Source organism: Pangasianodon hypophthalmus, chromosome 9 (genome assembly GCF_027358585.1).
Source record: "Pangasianodon hypophthalmus isolate fPanHyp1 chromosome 9, fPanHyp1.pri, whole genome shotgun sequence".
Classification (NCBI taxonomy): Eukaryota; Metazoa; Chordata; class Actinopteri; order Siluriformes; family Pangasiidae; genus Pangasianodon; species Pangasianodon hypophthalmus.
This window is the reverse complement of record NC_069718.1, coordinates 6,513,882-6,532,914: the sequence shown is the minus strand read 5'-3', so window position 1 is coordinate 6,532,914 and position 19,033 is coordinate 6,513,882. Positions and strand designations below refer to the sequence as shown.

At 37.2% G+C, this 19,033-nt stretch overlaps 1 protein-coding gene across 2 annotated transcripts in view; it reads left to right on the top strand.

Annotated features, from left to right (window-relative positions):
- The first annotated feature begins 533 nt into the window (after positions 1-533).
- Positions 534-19,033, top strand: part of anxa6 (annexin A6) — a 35,556-nt gene continuing 17,056 nt past the window's right edge. For both annotated transcript variants that reach the window (XM_026947343.3, XM_026947342.3), the window contains exons 1-11: positions 534-687; positions 3,653-3,710; positions 9,602-9,686; positions 11,604-11,698; positions 12,072-12,185; positions 15,867-15,957; positions 16,047-16,126; positions 18,243-18,299; positions 18,412-18,505; positions 18,601-18,696; positions 18,830-18,888. In XM_026947343.3, coding sequence (XP_026803144.1) covers positions 3,702-3,710; positions 9,602-9,686; positions 11,604-11,698; positions 12,072-12,185; positions 15,867-15,957; positions 16,047-16,126; positions 18,243-18,299; positions 18,412-18,505; positions 18,601-18,696; positions 18,830-18,888 — 780 coding nt within the window. In that variant the 5' untranslated portion in view covers positions 534-687; positions 3,653-3,701. The remainder of the gene's footprint in view (positions 688-3,652; positions 3,711-9,601; positions 9,687-11,603; positions 11,699-12,071; positions 12,186-15,866; positions 15,958-16,046; positions 16,127-18,242; positions 18,300-18,411; positions 18,506-18,600; positions 18,697-18,829; positions 18,889-19,033) is intronic.

The window sequence follows — 19,033 nt, the reverse complement described above, 5'->3', positions numbered from 1 at the left end:
TTTTATATATATATATATATATATATATATATATATATATATATATATATATATGTACACACACAAACACACACACACACACACACACATATATATATATATATATATATATATATATATATATATATATATATATATTGTAAGACTATGTAAGCTATCTATATTTTCACTTATGTATAAATACTCAGAACTCTGTCCACCACTGAAACAAACAAAAAAAAATGTGATTTTTTCCCCCACTTATTTTTATTGATTTAGATTTTTATACAGTCACGTGGTACACTTCAAACAACAATAGTGATATATCCCTATCTGTGTTATAATAATTTAGAGTTATAACTCTGTATAAAAACATTATCGTTTAACTCTACATGACTGCACTGCGGTTAAATCATTGCCTATAATTAAATACTATTAACCGGAAAGCCAAAAAAAAAAAAAAAAAAAATCTGAAAGTTGGCCTGCGCTTGACGCACCGCCGTGATGACGTCAGAGCCGCGCGAGCGCACCGGAGAGCAGCTGCCTTACTGTCGCTCATTTCTGAAGCCGGACTGCGGCGGGGAGGTGTGTGTGTGTGAAGTGTGTGTGTGTGTGTGTTTCAGTGTGTGTGTTTCAGTGTGTGAGAGAGCGAGAGAGACACAGAGCCGTGTGTGTGAACTCTGCAGGGAGAGCAAAAGCACACAGGAGGTGAGCAAACACACACACACACACACACATTTTTATTATGTATTTAATGTATAGTATTGTAATGGATCTAATGCATGACGTAAGCAACCGTATAACGGGAGCCTGTGAATGATGACGTAAGAGAAAGTTACTCTACATTTCAGACATGAAGGCTACTTTATGAACCCATTTCCTGTCCTGTAACACTCCTGTAATAACTGTTTAGTGCTTATAATGCCTTAAAGTGGCTTGATTTATCCAGTGTGTAATGTATGTCATGTGTACAGTGTGTTTATAGTGAGTATAAAGTATCAGCTGATTTAATAATCATACAGAATGACGTGTTAAAAGGCGTACTATATTATAGATACTGTGTGTTAATCTGTAGGGAAGGGGCTTGAGACCCCTGGGTGTGGCAGTGGACATGTCTCCCTCTCTCTCTCTCTCTCTCTCTCTCTCTCTCTCTCTGTGTCTTTCTGTGTCTATTTTTGGACTTTGCTTTAAACTCAAACAATGTCGTAATATACCAGAGTGACAGCTCGTCTTTCGTCTCTATAACTTCTACACAATGTTTACCTTTACATTTTTTATTGCTTATCACACTTGTTAAGGATTAAATAGAAATATAAATAGTTTGAATTTATATCATATACATTATATATAAAGAGTAGGGACGGATCATAACTGTAAATTGCACTGCTTTCCTTACTTTCCTTATTTCCTTCGTGCGTCTGTAAGTTCATGGTGCATTCCTGCAGCACTCGGAGTTTGTACAGATATCATACTTCCATGCTTGGGAGAGAAAAAGCACATTGTGAGAGCTTTAAGGGAGTTAGGGAGTGTATCCTGTGGAAAATGTGGCCTTGCTTTAAACCGCTCGGCCCACGTCCAAGAGACATTTTCCACCAACGTGTCGGATTGAGGGGAGGCCAAACGGCGGTGTTTTGGGGGAGACGGCTCCGTTTATGTATACGGACTGTAGGTAGAGTGCTGAGAATCTAGACAGCACGACTAAACACACTCCTTTGATTAAACTGTGCAGGTTCTCATTTCACTTTGTGTTATACATTCCTTATAGCTGAGTCATGAATGAACCCAGATGTTCTGCAGTGGTACCCCAGCCATTAAAGGGGTATTCCAGGCTCAAATCACATGCACACAGTTTACCCTTTATGCAGAATGTAATTGATCAGGAGAGAAATGTTTTGCTTTGGAAGCTGTACTGAGTAACGAAATCTAACGAGTAAGGGAAGTCTGACTCACCCAAACGACTTTTTTTTCTGTATATGTACGTTCCGAACAGTCACTTGTTTCAGTAATGTGGTTTAATATACACTGGGACTTTCTGTAATCTATAAACATCTGTGTTTATTTAATGCTCCAAATATTCATCTCTCTTTTTGGATTTAAACCTGAAATGGGCGTGGCTTAAACTGTTTTTTTTTTAAGTAAATATGAAATCTACCAGTTGAACACTGAAAAACACTAAAAAACCCTGAATTCACGCAACATGCTGAAACGGCTGGCGTTTCAACATCTCCAGAGTGGTTAGAGTGGTAGATTTGATATTAAACTTTGAAAAAATCATACAAACAAACAGAAAAACAAAAAACCTTCTGATAATGCCACGCCTACTTCGGGTTTAAATCTGAATACAGATATGAATATTTGGAGAAATTTAGTAGATTTTTTCCCTAAAAAAAACTAGTAGCCTCATTTAAACTACGGCGATCCTGACCAGGCAGTTACTAAGGATGAATGAATGAATGAATGAATGAATGAACACTGTAAATGCATCACACAGTGATTCATTTTCATTTTAATGAACCTAGTCTTTCTTTGTCCCATAAGCTTCATGTCTAACTGCGCACTCGTGTGAAAGTAACATTTTTGCTGCTTCCTAAACCCCTGGTTACGGACCTCTAGTCTCAAACATATGCCCTGGGAAACTTTATGGCAAGCTTAAAAACATGAAAAGTGAGTCTGCTCTGTATATTTGTATTTGTAGCTGTTTAGAGGACAGTATCTGTTTATTCTGAATAATATTTGTATTCAGTGACATTCCTGTTAAACATGACCTTTCGAAGGCAGCCATCTTGGACCAAAGACATCACATTTTTCTGCCTTCTACGCTCCATCTTTCAAGGTTTAATAATGCAATCCATTGTACTCAGAACTCGGAAAAATGACTTCCGACTGGGAAAAGTGCAACGGAACGGTCATTCAACTCGGAATTCCAAGTCGGAAACTCTTCAGTTCTCTGACCTGAACACAGCTGACATTAAAACAATATGGCGACACACAGTCACAGTGAATCAATTTGTCTTTGCATCGTTTATTACTCTTTAAAACTAGATTTTTATTATTTTTAGATTTTTTTTTTGTAAGTTTCGATTTGTAATTCGTAATTCTGTTGATTTCAGCCCGATTTTACTAACGTGATTAGACCATTGTCACACAAATAATCGCACAGAAATAATTCATATTCATTCGTATGGTTATCAAATTCAGAGACTAGCCATACAAATATGACCATCCTCTGGGCACCTGTTTTTCCGAGTGGAAGCACAGGAACGTGTTTAGATCGGAACTCAGGAAAATCGACTTGGATATGAGTGCAGTGGATAGCAGCATACATCTAGAATTGTAGCAGAAATATAATAGAGATTAAATAGTTTCCAATAGGAAAAGAAATGTGTATGTAGTCATGTAGCTGAGTGATGTTTGAAGTGAGTCTTTATATTTTTAAGCTTATAGTTATGAAAAGAGTTTTGAGATAATTAGCCTTGCAGCTCTTGGACCAAACTAAAGAATCAGACACCAAAAAGAGACTACATTCAGTAGTGCAAAATGATCTATATTACATTTGTTTGATTTCTTTATGTGTTTTTTTTTTGTACTAGCATATCCTCCGAGCCATCAGCATGCTTGTACTGCACTTCATCTCACTTCTACATAACAAATACGAATGTAATTTTTTTTCCAGGTTCAATTTTAGTCCATCATTCCACTGAGACCCTTCGAGTAAAGACATCATGGGCAAGGTAAGCCAAAGCTAAACTAAACCTTCTATTTCATATAAATAAGACTTTTACAGTGTTTAGATGATGCTGAGACTCTGAGGCTGATTACTGATGAGTCACTGCACTGCTGCACTGCGTGTTTCTCTTACTGAGTGGGACAGGGAGCAGTGGGACAGTAAGAACACACACACACACACACACACAGTGCTAAATAGGACATGGAGCTGTTGCAGTTATCAGAGTACTCACATACTTCCCTTATGAAAACTGACTTTGGTTTTACTTTCTTTGCTTTATAGTAAGTAAAGAGTAAAACACTTGGTGGTGTGCTGTTATAGAAAAATAATCAGTGATGGTGTGGTGTGAGGAAGCCAAGTTCCTGTTTCCATCCAAAACAGCACATCCTGAAGTGTTTTATTCCTCTTATACCTCAAAAAGTTGCCAAAGTGTATAATTGGTTTAAAATATTTACTTTGTTAAGAACACATCATACTTTTTATCCATTTATAGGTACATTCAGTGCTGCTGAACATCCATGAAAGATTTTTCCTCTCTTTCTTTAAGTTCATAAGACAAAAAAGCAGCTTGTCATGTTTCTGAATTTCCAGAGGTGGAAAGCGGATACTGCTGAATCTGCTACAATGCGATTCGATTTATTAGCCTCCAATCGATATGTGAACAACTTTGTTCACGATCTGGGGTTGGCCTAGTGTTAATTTGCGATTGAAGATGATGTAGAGAAGGATTGTTTTTTAAAGGTATCAGAGTTACAGCCCAATCACCTTGCTCTCCTTTTCAAACATCAGTTTAAAAATACAAATGTTATTTTTTACACACTCCTTGTTTGTCCTTTTTTTTAATTGATTTCTGATTGTTGCATCGGATCTTGTTAATACTTGGAAGAAATGTCTCTATCAGCTTTGCACATCTGGATCCTGATATTTTCACCTGATTGAACGGAGACTTCTGGTGAACAGCAAAGTTTCTTTACTGACTGGCTGCGTGTTGAAAGTAACACGGTTGAGCGTTTTTTTTTCCCCCGCTTAATTATAGCAAATACACAACGTTTGGTTAACCCGCATCCATAATAATGACATAAGGACATTACGGACATTCCAATGATTTACTCAAAATTAGATATTAAATTATTTTTGGCCTATAACTTGCGTAACAGGGTTGTACTTTTATCTCATCGGTCTATATCACAGTATGACTGAAAACAGAAAATAGAATAGAAAAAGAATGATTGACTTTTCTTCTTCTTGTGATCTTTAGGAAATTCAGCTTCCTGTTGAACATGTGACTTGTGGAATGTTCCACATATTTCACAGGGGTGAATGTATTGAGTGAATGAACTAAAATGCACATTTCTCATAAGCTATACTGGATGACTCATGAAAAAGGATGTTTTAAGCGTGGGATATTAAATGGTTTCACACATGAATGCGAAAAATAATATGATTTTTGAAGTATTTTAATGATTTAAGTTATTTATCTGAAAATATTAAAAATGACATTTACTTTGCATAAATATTTTTAAATGTTAAAAAAAAGTGCAATAGAAATGGGATCCCAATCGTGGAATCATTCAGTACAGTTGTGCAGACAATTTTCCTTTTTTCATTACGGACTTGTCTTTTCCTTGTGAGTCCATCTTTCCTCCTGCTTTATCGTCTCTGTTGCTAGCATGTGGGTGGTGGGATGTTTGTTTTTCTGAAGTCACCGTTGCTAAGGGCTCTGTTGTGGCGTACGTTCCCCCTCACAGCTGTCCTATCGAAAATGGGCCTTGACAGATAAACTGTGGCTGTAGGGTGGAGGTTTCTGGCTCTCGGCCATTTTCCAGGCGAAAAAAGCCTCTTGAGCAGGAAATAAATGGGAAGTGAAAGAAGAAGCAAAAATGCACAGTCATATAGAGTTTGTGCTCAGTCAGACAGAAAGAGGATTCTGCTACAAGGTGAACACTGTGTGAGTAAGGTGAAACCCATACACACACACACACACACACACAAAACCACACACTGTGCCTAAATGATGAGGCCATGGGGCAGCTGTAGACTTGGACAGGTGTCAGCTGTTTGCTCTCCATTCCCTGCATTCATGCCTCGCGTGTCTTACTGGAGACTTTTAGGAGCGGCTGCAATGTAGAAGGAGCTGTCAAAAAGACGCAACATGGGAATTCACAACTATGTACACTGCCGTGCATAAGTATTCGCCCCCCTTGAACTTTTCCACACTTTGTTTCATTACAACCAGAAACTGAAACGGACTGAGTATGGGATTTTTTTCCACTTAGTTCATACAACATGTCTAAAATTTGCAAGTGAAAACTATTGCTTAGGTTAATTAAACATAAAAGCAGACGCTTGTTGTTTGCATAAGTGTTCACTCCCCTGGCAGAATCACCTTTGGCTGCAATTACAGTCTTCTGGGGTGTGTCTCTGTCAGCTTTGCACATCTGGATCCTGATATTTTTGCTCATTCTTTTTGGGCAAAAGAAATTCAGTTGTGGTCTCATCACACTAGAGAACCTTTTCCTCCAAGTTTGCTGAGTCTCCAAATGGGTTTTCATAGCTTTTTTTTCTTTCAGTCATGGCTTTCTTCCCAAACCCTTCCATAAACCTCAGTATTGTGGCGTGTTTGGGCTGTGAACAGCTTCTCAAATCTGAGCTGTGGATCACTCCAGCTCCTTCAGAGTTACTCTTGGTGTCTTGTTTACTTCTCTGACTAATCCCCTCTTTACCCGGTCACTGACTCCTAGTGGAAAAGAAAAAGGAGGACTGAATACTTATGCAAGGCACTGTATGGCTTGTCACAAAACAACTGCAGTTATAAATAAGAGATGAACCATTTTTTACTTTTCTTAATAATTCTATGTTAAGTATGCTCTCTATAAGATGCACTCAGATCATTGCCCTCTAGACTTGAAGGCTCTACTCCCATATACCTCATATATACCTCATGTCGAGCCAGTAGAGGAAGGTTCTCGACACCACAGCATGCTCAGTCCATCTCATGGGCCAGCACCCATCAACTTGATAGATGCTTTTTCCACACTGCTATGAAGTTTTGGAATAGTCTGCCTCCTGATGTTGTCGGGAGCACGTCTATTGGCAATGTACAGGATTTTAAAACTTGAGCACATTACTACTTGGTAAACAAGCATGTTTGACTGAGCTGCTGTGAACTATTTGATTTGCCTCCCGTGGCTCCTCTTCATGAGTCTTCTGGCCTACAGCCCAACTATATTGCTATACTATAACTCATGCATCTATATACAAAAAATGGCACAGTGTGAGTTTTTTTTCCACATAAAATGTACACCAATCACATTTTAACAATAACTATTTGAGACAAAAATGAAATATACACAATAAATCCTTTTATCTCCTGTAGTGGAAAATTTTATTTGCATGTATCATTAATGATAATAATAATAATAATAATAATAATAATAATAATACCTTTTATTTATAGGCGCCTTTCAAGACACTCAAGGACACAGTACAATATAAAACAAAACAATAAAATACAAGACATAGAAAAGACCAACATTATAACAACACATCAAACAAGCGAATCATTAAAAGCTATTCTAAACAAATACGTTTTTATCCAAGCTTTAAAATGGGAAATCGAATCCAGTTGGCGAATGTGCAAAGGTAAAGAATTCCATAGCTTCGGCGCTGCATAACTAAAAGCCCTACCACTGAAGGAACTCAGCTTGAAGTTTGGAACAGACAGTAAGTCTGCAGAAGATGATCTCAAAGAGCGCGAAGGAGTATAAAAAAGAAGAAGATCTGAAAGATAATGAGGTGCCAAATTATTAGTTTTTATGTCTAGACAAGTCATGAGGAAAAAGATGTTTTGGGAAAACAGTTGCTGCTGCTCAAGGAGGAAAACAAGAAGTGAAATAAGCCCAGTCCCTGTTATCGTTAAGCACAAAGTATTCCGAATGTCAGCTGGACAGAAGAAGAACGCGCCAATGCCTAGAAACTGAGAGTTACAATTATAGGCAGAATTAGAACCTTGTGTAATTATGTCCGTAAAAGGTAATAAAATGCTCTAAAGGGATGAAAGACAGTGTATAAAAGGGAGCACCAGAAAGGGGAAGCAGCTCTTCTGGGTGCATGATTTTTGTAATGTATACTGAAGATGTCTTGCTGCAGCAATAAATTTTATACTCTTGCTTCTTCTGCTCAATCTTGTCTGCTGAATTTATTTACCTCTATTTCTAGATTTCCACGACACCCCGATACACCAATATAATTATATCTACACATATTTGGTGTACTACGTTTGTTTCATTAGTTTCGCACTAGAGCTACTGTAGCTAACCAGTAATGGAAACGTACTTAGTGTGTAAACTGTATGTCCGAATCATCACACAATCACTATTAAAGACATTGTTTGGCTCAGCAATATACATATACATATTTCTTTATATATATATATATATATATATATATATATATATATATATATATATACATACATATATATATATATATATATATATATATATATATATATATATATATATATATATATATCATATAATGTACAATCCCCGCCTTCAAACATTAGGCCACGCCCCCTATCTGAGTCTGACACCAGACTGTGTGCTATGGAGTTATAACTGTTTTTAGCTCCGCACTGTTTTTCAATTTCATCTATTTTTAATGCGTAAAAATCCCCTGATTTAACATACATTCATATGTTCTAGTTAACTAGCTAGCAGTTAACTAGCCTAGTAGGTTAGCTGCTTTAGCTAATGGCGGCTAAAATTTTGTTAAAGGTTTGTGAACTGTTTGGGGTGAAATGATGCATGTTCGAGAGTTTAAATAAAAACAATGGCATTTGATCACTTGGAGGTTCTATCTATCTATCTATCTATAGATCTATCTATCTATCTATCTATCTATCTATCTATCTATCTACTCAATGGATGTCACTTCCTAAAAATTTGGTCACATGATGTGTTTTGTACATAGTCACCTAAATACTTTGGGGTATCTTGTGTTACCCAGCAGCTCATCTTACACCGGTCTCTCTTATGGCTCGGATCTGTCATCAAAACAGTGCTTTGTGTTAAGATGGTAAATAGTGTCACATGACACTGTCTCATTGTTGATGACTTCTGTGTGAGATACAGTGTGTGTGTGCGTGTGTGTGCGTGTTCAAGTTGCTGCCTCATGCAAAGCGTCTGCATTATTGAGTATTGAATATTGATCTGTGTGAGAGGAAACGCTGAGCGATCCTGCAGTGCGTTCGCTAAACAAGGGCCATCATCAGAATTTCACTAGCGCTGCTTTGTAATCTAATTTTTTTTTTTTTTTTAATCGATGCTATTTCTGAAATATTGATAACAGAGGCATTCAAGAAAATTACTGAAGATTCATAAAATTCCTTCTTCGGATAAGAAGCTGCCTTCAGCTACATAATTTGCATAAATGAAAGTGATTGGATGAACAGCAACAGAAGATCTGCTACAGAAACCGTGATGGTTCATGTTTATAAAAATGGAGTCGTTGAACTACAGACAGTTTTTCCCCACACACACACATTTAGCAGAGCTGCTACAGTATTTTTTTCACCCACTCGGTTAAGTCCGGACCTAGAACACGGTCCGCCACTTGATGATGCCTGGTTTATATTGTCATTATTTTATTTGCAGCTGGATTGCTATTTGTGGCATCTCTCTCTCTCTCTCTCTCTCTCTCTCTCTGTTTACATCTTTACTCAGAAACCACACCCAGTTCGTGACATTGAAACTAGCACCCTTAACGGGTCTTCTGTTATCCCTGTGGGGGAATGCTTTTCAAATCCTGCAAGAGGACAGAAGCAGTAATCACCCACAGAACCATATCAGACTGCAATTTATCCAGATTTAAATTTCACTCTTTCTGTTTCAGGGATTCCGAGGCACAGTGAAAGATTTCCCAGGATTCAATGCTAACAGCGATGCCGAAGCTCTCTACAAAGCCATGAAAGGCTTTGGTGAGGAGTCGTGCCTAATTCTAATCCTTATTTTAGGGTCTTGGGCTTTAATTGTAGTGTCTGTTCAGGTTAAGGTTCTGTGACAGTGATGTAAGGTTGTGAGTTCAAATCCCAGCACTGATAAAGAACCACTGTTGCAGCCCTTAAGGGAATACTGCAGAGACTTTGTTTCCCACCACATCTGGGTTGTGGCGTATGTGTGTTTATCATGGATAATAATTTCAACACATTCCTTTGTACTGAGAAAAAAAGAGAAAATCTGTTTACTTTAAACTCAGTTATAATGGAAGTCTAAGGGTAGTTGTTGAAATAGATGACGCATATTCATAACTATAACCGTTACACAGGGACAATAAAGGTGTAATCATGAGACAGACATTCTTATTAAAGGCAGACAGTTACATTAAAGGAGAGACAGTCATATTAAAGGAGAGACGGTCACATTAATGGAGAGACAGTCTTTTAAAGGAGAGACAGTCACATTAAAGGAGAGACAGTCGTATTAAAGGAGAGACAGTTACATTAAAGGAGAGACAATCGTATTTAAGGAGAGACAGTTGCATTAAACGAGAGACAATCACATTAAAGGAGAGACAGTCATATTAATGGAGAGACAGTCGCATTAAAGGAGAGACAGTTACATTAAAGAAGAGACAGTCATATTAAAGGAGAGACAGTCGCATTAAATGGAGAGACAGTTGCATTAAAGGAGAGACAGTCTTTTAAAGGAGAGACAGTCACATTAAAGGAGAGACAGTCGTATTAAAGGAGAGGCAGTCACATTAAAGGAGAGACAGTTACATTAAAGGAGAGACAGTCGCATTAAACGAGAGACAATCACATTAAAGGAGAGACAGTCATATTAATGGAGAGACAGTTGTATTAAAGGAGAGATAGTCGTAATAAAGGAGAGACAGTTGTATTAAAGGAGAGATAGTCGTAATAAAGGAGAGACAGTCACATTAAATGAGAGACAGTTACATTAAAGGAGAGACAGTCGCATTAAACGAGAGACAATCACATTAAAGGAGAGACAGTCATATTAATGGAGAGACAGTTGTATTAAAGGAGAGATAGTCGTAATAAAGGAGAGACAGTTGTATTAAAGGAGAGATAGTCGTAATAAAGGAGAGACAGTCACATTAAAGGAGAGACAGTTATATTAAAGGAGAGACAGTTGCATTAAATGGAGAGACACTCTTTTAAACAAGAGACAGTCATATTAACGGAGAGACAGTCTTTTAAGGGAGAGACAATCGTATAAGGGAGAGACAATCTTTTAAAGGAGAGACAGTCATATTAAAGAAGAGACAGTCGTATTAATGGAGAGACAGTCATAGTAAAGGAGAGACAGATGTATAAAAAGAGAGACAGTATTTTAAAGGAGAGACAGTCACATTAAAGGAGAGACAGTCACATTAATGGAGATACAGTCACATTAAAGGAGAGACAGTCATATAAAAAGAGAGACAGTCACATTAATGGAGAGACAGTCATATAAAAAGAGAGACAATCTTTTAAAGGAGAGACAGTCGAATTAAAGCTGTTTTATGGATTTTATCCAGCTTTTCAACACTGGACCAATACAGTAAAATAGTTCCAGCTACTTGACACTTTACAGACTAATCCTTAGTAAAATAGTCTCATTTCTACTGAACTACTGAAATGTACAGATGTAGAGCTTCATTTACAAATATGTGTGAGTGAAGAATTCATAAGTGTTTGTTTTAAATAAATGTTTACTGATGAATTCAACAACTGCCTGTAGACTTTTTATTATAAGTGAGTTTGAGTAAACAGGTTTTTTGTTCTTTTCTCATTACAAAACAGACAAAATATATAGAGATAATATAAGATCAAATATCATACAAACTAAAGATGGAGCTCTTGTAATCATTGAATTGTTTACATTCTCAGGAAGTGACAAGGAGGCCATTTTGGACCTGGTCAGCTCTAGAAGCAACGCTCAGAGACAGGAAATCATCACTGCCTACAAATCACTCTACGGCAAGGTACTGGGTCAGCAGTAAAAAGCCTTTCAGATCATTAAAAACACCATGCTACGTTCACAAAGTGGTCTATTCCTTTATACATCCAGATTTCTGTATACACAGCAAGTTTCTATGCTCAGAAATAAAATCTGTCCCATTCGGATAGCATTATAACACTGCAGTTCTATAAGATTCCTTATTTAGCTGCATTTCTTTTTACATTTTTAACAAAGACTATTAAACTATTCTGTTCACTAGCCAAATAAATGCTTTGAAGCATACAAATTGCATCTGATCCTTTTTTCCAGTGAAAATAATCATATGATAAATGGATAAATATGGACTTCAAATTTCTCAAAAATCTGTTTTTATTCACTTATTGTTGCTCATAAAGGACTTGATTGAGGATCTGAAGTATGAACTGACGGGCAAGTTTGAGCGTCTGATTGTGAGTTTAATGAGACCCCCGGCGTATCACGATGCCAAAGAGATCAGGGACGCAATCAAGGTAAGAAAATATCTAAACACGACTGAAACTGAAATCCATCGACAGCTTCATAAACTCTAGGAGCTGCTAAGAGTTTCTGCATGCGGTGCATGTCAAGGCTGCGCTTGTGTTCATGAAAAAATGAACGAAAGGAATGAAAAACTTGTGTGCTCTTTTCCGTGTTATAGTACAGTTTTAGACTTTGGTTAGATTACGCTGTCTGTGTATTTTTGTTTCGTTTAGTGTGAATTGCGTATTTGATTTAACAGTTTTCTTTTTTAGTTTTTAGCTGTCTGATGTGACAATGTCAGTCTGGACAATGTCATATTTTTGTGCTTCTTTTTTTTTCTAGTGGACATTTTTTTTTTAGTTAAAATCATCTATTACTTAACATTCTGGCCACTTAGTGTGTACTTCATTATTACCCTCTTAATGCACTGGCACACTCAGGATGGGGGAGGGGTGGTTAAGTGTTAATTTTGTGCAAAAGTCCTGCCGTGGTTAAAAAGTACCGCAAAAGTGCCCTTTAGGGTAGATAAAACAGGATAAAATGCCTCTACAGTAGATAAAACACAATAAAGTGCCCTCTAGGGTAGATAAAATGTGGTAAAGTGCCCTCTAGGGTAGATAAAATGTGGTAAAGTGCCATCTAGGGTAGATAAAATGTGGTAAAGTGCCATATAGGGTAAATGAAATGTGGTAAAGTGCCATCTAGGGTAGATAAAATGTGGTAAAATGCCCTCTAGGGTAGATAAAATGTGGTAAAGTGCCATCTAGGGTAGATAAAATGTGGTAAAGTGCCATCTAGGGTAAATAAAATGTGGTAAAGTGCCATATAGGGTAAATGAAATGTGGTAAAGTGCCCTCTAGGATAGATAAAATGTGGGAAATTGCCATCTAGGGTAGATAAAATGAGGGAAAGTGCCCTCTAGGGTAGATAAAATGTGGTAAAGTGCCCTCTAGGGTGCCCTTATTTGTCAGTAAACACTTTAAAGTAGAGAATACGTGATGTAGTGCCCCATAGGCTTCCCTACATGCGAAAAAAAGAGATGAAGTGGCCTCTAGGTGCTCCTCTGTGCCAGAAAATGTCCTGTAGGGTGCCTTTATATTAGAATATTATATTAGAGTTAATGCCCTCCAGGTCCGTCCGTGCCTTAATGCACAAAATGGAAGACAAAAGAAGCTCCTGAACTGTTTTACACTTTCAGGCTTCACACTTATAACATCAGCTTAATCAGTTTGATTGTTTTCTATACAGTTACTGAGTAATAAGCAAGAATGTGAAAATCTATTGAGCGGATTTGGATTAAAAAAAGGTTGAATCGGGAACCTTTACGAGATCTTCAGTTTTTCCTTTACAGTAAAGTAGCAGAAGGTTCCACACTAGATCCCTTTCAGGACACTAACAACCCTTAACTACACAAAGGACCATGTGAAGAGCTGAGAGAGTTATTTTATTCTCAGAGCTTTGCGTTGAACTTTGTAATGCTTGACATTTCCAGTGTTTTTTTTTTTTTGAATGCTGTGTGTTTCTGTGTTTTTTTAGTATAATCATTTTCCATTCCTTTTTTTCTCAGGAATAGATCGTAAACAGATGCTAATGAAAATCTCACTTCAGCATAATTTCCCGTCGTATTTTCCTTTTCTCACACGTTCCTGTGAGAGTCGGACATTATACTGATGTGTGTATATGTGATAGTGTGTGTGTCACTGACTGCTTTCTCTGTGTATTTGTGTTTTCCCGTTAATGCTGCCTTTAGGGGGCGGTAAGTGAACGACGCAGTAAGGATATGAGATGAGTTTTGATGCCTCATTTCATTACAGTTTTCAACAAACCCTCGTTCACTTCCCCTAATGATTCGGACCCGATCCACATTTCTGTTTCTTTGTCTGCCCCTGATAAACCTCTCCAAAATTGCTCCCTAAGTGTTTCTATAGATCAGTAACATTTTCGTTTAGATAGACAGAAACACTTGCTACACAAACACAAGGCGTGATACATGGAACTATATTTTTCCATTTATTAGATATCTTTTAGTAAATATTTTTAAGGAAAGTGACTATAGAGAGAAAAGAATATCTGAAAAGAAAATCTGCCAAGAATAACAAGTCTTGGCAGATTGACTACATCTGGGCTAAAGTGAAGAAAAAATGTCTAAAATTTTCATTTAAAATTCAGTACACAATATTCATAATAAGTGGGGCACGCACCTCCGGGGTTGGGGGTTCGATTCCCGCCTCTGCCCTGTGTGTGTGCGTGGAGTTTACATGTTCTCCTGGTGCTTCGGGGGTTTCCTCTGGGTACTCAGGTTTCCTCCTCCAGTCCAAAGACATGCGCTGTAGGCTGATTGGCATTTCCGGATTATCCATAGTGTGTGAGTGGGTGTGTGAGTGTGTGTGTGTGTGTGTCATTGTGCCCTGCAATGGGTTGGTTCCCCATCCAGGGTGTCCCCCACCTTGTACCCCGAGCCCCCTGGGATTGGCTCCAGGCTCCCCGTGACCCTGTGTAGGCTAAGCGGTACAGAGAATGGATGGATGGATGGATGGATGTTCATAATAAAGTAATAGATATTTTACTATGGTTACTTCTTAATCTTTATTAATAAGCAACATGAAATACATTTATTAAGCAGTTTGAAAGCAAAAAATATACACTGATTCTCAACTGCAGCCATAAACACCTGCTGCCTTGCAAAGCTTCAGGTTGTCCCTGTTTTATTCATTTTATAGTTTTAAGTATTAATAAAAATTAAACCTTTATTATAAAGTTATCTGACACCTAAATATTAGTATTAATATTATTATATACAATGTACATTAAACTTTGACAATAACTATTCATTAACTGATCATGAGGCTAATCTGACTTTCATGTCCAAATAGTCAACTACATATTAATTGCTTATGATTAATACTTTAATAATAATGTTAATAATAATATAATAACAATTCAAATGTTACAGAAAATTGGTTGCAAACTCCAATCAAACAAAAATGAACACATTCTTAATAAATAAATATATATTTTTTATTTTTTAAAAATATAACAGTGTTTGACTTGAGAGCATCACAGCGAAATAATTATTTTAATTCTATTTAATTATTCGAAGACTAGAGTTTTGATTTTATGTATGCAAATGTGTGCATATTTCATTCAGTGAAGCCTCATTTGCAAAAACATCATTTTTTAAAAAAATAAAAACACCTTTAAAATACAAAAAATATCAGCAAATAATAATAACTAGCAAATATTGAATATGCAGTAGTGATATTTATAGTTTTAAAAATGTATCTCTTCTTAATTTGAAGATATCTATCAATGTGGACTAAATATATTTCTATGTAATTTATGCCATATAGATTTATGTATATAAGCCGAAATTAAAGCTGATGCCTTGCAAATTTAATCTCATAGGTTAAAGAGTCACGGCTCGTGTCAGAGCAGCTTGTGTACTTTTTCACTGTGCTGTATGACACTGCATGGATTTTGAAGCAGCTCGCTCAGCACTAATATCATTATGACTTATAACAAGCTTACAATACGCTGCACAGTGATGGAAAATCACCAGCTCGGGGCTGTGAGACTGTTATGATGATTCTGCGCCATCTTCTTGCTCTTCCTGTGTACTGTTTGAACTGTTACATCCTTATTGAGTTAAATTAAAGCTCTGCGTTTTGAGGTATTGATTATCCTGGTTACAGGGAGCCGGCACTAATGAGAGATGTCTGATTGAAATCCTCGCCTCAAGGACGAACGAACAAATCCACGGCATGGTGGCGGCGTACAAAGACGGTGAGTTTTTGGTCGTTTATGTCTCGTATACGTTCTGAAACGATGCCTTGTGACATTTTTTTTGTTGTGTCGTGTTGTGTTGACTCCAGCGTATGGCAGGGACATAGAGGAGGACATTGTAGGAGACACATCAGGACACTTTAAGAAGATGCTGGTCGCTTTGCTCCAGGTATTAGAGCTTAAATTCTGTAAAAATGATCAAGGTTAGTGAAAATGTGCTCATAAATCATGTTAATTATTTCCACCTAAAATGTATTTTGACTACAGAAATCAAAAGTCACAGAAATCTTTTCTAATCCATTAGGAAATTTTCTGATGGTTTCCATCATATAATTAATGATTTATGCCGCCAGAACCATTAGGAACAAAAACAACAGGAACCATTAAGCTAAAGTCCCTCACAAGAAATCTCATTTTGAACGTTTTTTTTTTTCCTTCAAAATTTTCATTTTTTATTTTTTATTTTTCCTTTATTTAGTCGGGAAAGTCCCATGGAGAAACAAGATCTCTTCTTCCAGGGAGTCCTGGTCAAGATGGCAGCACAAACAGTTTCTCATAAAAGAACAATTTCACATATTAAACTATATACAATACATAAAAGCAACACAGGAGAAATAGCAAAAGAGAAAAAAAAACATACCAGAGATATCCATAACACATTTCACCTCAAGTCAAGAATTATGTAAAGCAGCAACATAATTCCTTTTGTCAGTTCTGAAAAAATGTTTAAAGAAAATGACACGGAAAAAAAAACAAATTTCTGATGATTTGCATTGCATAATGGACCTTTAATTTAATGGTTTCCATCAGATTCCTGTAGAACTGTCAGAATCAGCCAAAACACTGTTTTGAAGATTTTTTTTTCTATATCAAATAATAACATCTACAGAAAAATGGTAAACTAGATGATTATCATCAGAATAACATTTGATAAGCCATCAGGAACCAGTAGGAACAATATACACTATATGGCCAAAAGTTTGTGCACCTCTGACCATCACACCCATGTGTGCTTGTTGAACATCTCATTCCAGATTTATTCCCCATTTGCTGTTATAATAAGCTCCACTCTTCTGGGAAGGCTTTCCACTAGATGTTGGAGCGTGGCTGTGGGGATTTGTGTTCATTCAGCTACAAGAGCATTAGTGAGATCAGGTGCTGATGTTGGTGAGGAGGTCTGGGGTTCAGTCGGTGTTCCAGTTCATCCCAAAGGTGTTCAGTGGGGTTGAGGTCAGGGCTCTGTGCAGGACACTCGAGATCTTCCACTCCAACCTTCACACACCATGTCTTCATGGAGCTCGCTTTGTGCACAGGGGCATTGTCATGCTGGAACAGGTTTCAGCCTCTTAGTTCCAGTGAATGGAAATTGTAAAGTTACAGCTTACAGAGACATTCTATACAGTTGTGTGCTTCCAACTTCATGGCAACAGCTTGGAGAAGACGTACGTATGGGTGTGATGGTCAGGTGTCCATAAACTTTTGGCCATATAGTGTATTACAAATGGTTTCTTAATGGTTCTTGAATGGTTTCTGGTGTTATTTTCAACAGTGAATATTGTCCTGAAACCCTGCATATATCTTTGATAAAGTACTTGCGTCAGAGGTCTATGTATCATCCAATACCTGCAACTGCTCTGATACAGACTTCCTCTTTAATAATAATAATAATAATAATAATGATTGTTGTTGAACAGCATAAATAACCCATTTTTTTTTTTCAGCTTAAAATTACTTGTGATTATATTTAATATATCAGTGGATCGTCAAAACTAACCACTGATATATTAAATATAATCACATGCTGTGAGTGTGAATAACACCGACTGATTTTTTTTAGAATTATTATATAATTTTAAGTACAATTTTATTTAATTTTATGTAACTTTTAAGTACAATTTTATTTAATTTTAAGTAATTTTAAGCTGAAAAAAAAATAATGGGTTATTTATGCTGTTCAACAACAATCATTATTATTAAAGAGGAAGTCTGTATCAGAGCACTTGCAGGTATTGGATGATACATAGACCTCTGACGCAAGTACTTTATCAAAGATATATGCATCCTAGAGATCTTGTACGTCAGGGTTACTCGGGTGATTTTCATACCCAAAGACACCTAATTTAACAGAAAAATCTCCAAACTGTGCTGGACTCCAGAACCTGAAGACTGGGGTTGCAGTCTGTTCACTTCAGTGGTGCATGCATTGTAAAAGTATATGTGTGTGTGTATGTGTGTGTGTGTGTGTATGTGTATGTGTTAGTAACGATCTTGTGTTGGATCGTCAGGGCGCCAGAGATGAAGATGGTGTGGTGTATGAAGATCTGGTGGAAGAAGATGCACAGGTGAGGAATATTGAAGTCATCATCATCATCATCATCATCATCATGCCAGCGTGCCTAGAGCACAGCTAATGTGTGTGTGTGTGTGTGTGTGTGTGTGTGTGTGTGTATACAGCACCTGTACGCAGCCGGAGAGGAGCAGTGGGGGACAGACGAGGCCATCTTCATCATGCTCTTGGGCAACCGGAGTACGACTCACCTGCAGCTGGGTGAATGTCACACGTTTATACTGCGCTATTAAATATTTCTTTTTTTTCTGATGTTAATTTTATTTAATCTAACGCAATCATGTTGCATTACGCAGTGTTTGATAAGTATCAGGAGCTCACTGAGAAGTCCATCGAGGATAGCATTAAGAGCGAGCTGTCAGGAGACTTTGAGAGGCTGATGCTGGCTGTTGGTAAGTTTTTCACACACAGACTTCTCTCACTCTCTCTCTCTCTCTCTCTCACACACACACACACACACACACATACATTAAAGCTGAACAGGACTGAATAGTGCTGATCTGAGTCTCTGCTTGTCTCTCTCAGTGCAGTGTGTCCGCAGTCGGGCCATGTTCTTCGCCAAGCGCCTCTACAAGTCCATGAAGGTAAGCAGTGATCCTCAAAGACTTTCACACACCCAAAATATATCAAAATGCACTTTATTCTGCTTATACCACAGCAATTTGTCAACAATTACAATGTTCTACTTATTAAATAGAAAGATAAAGACATACAGTTGTTCCACCTGAG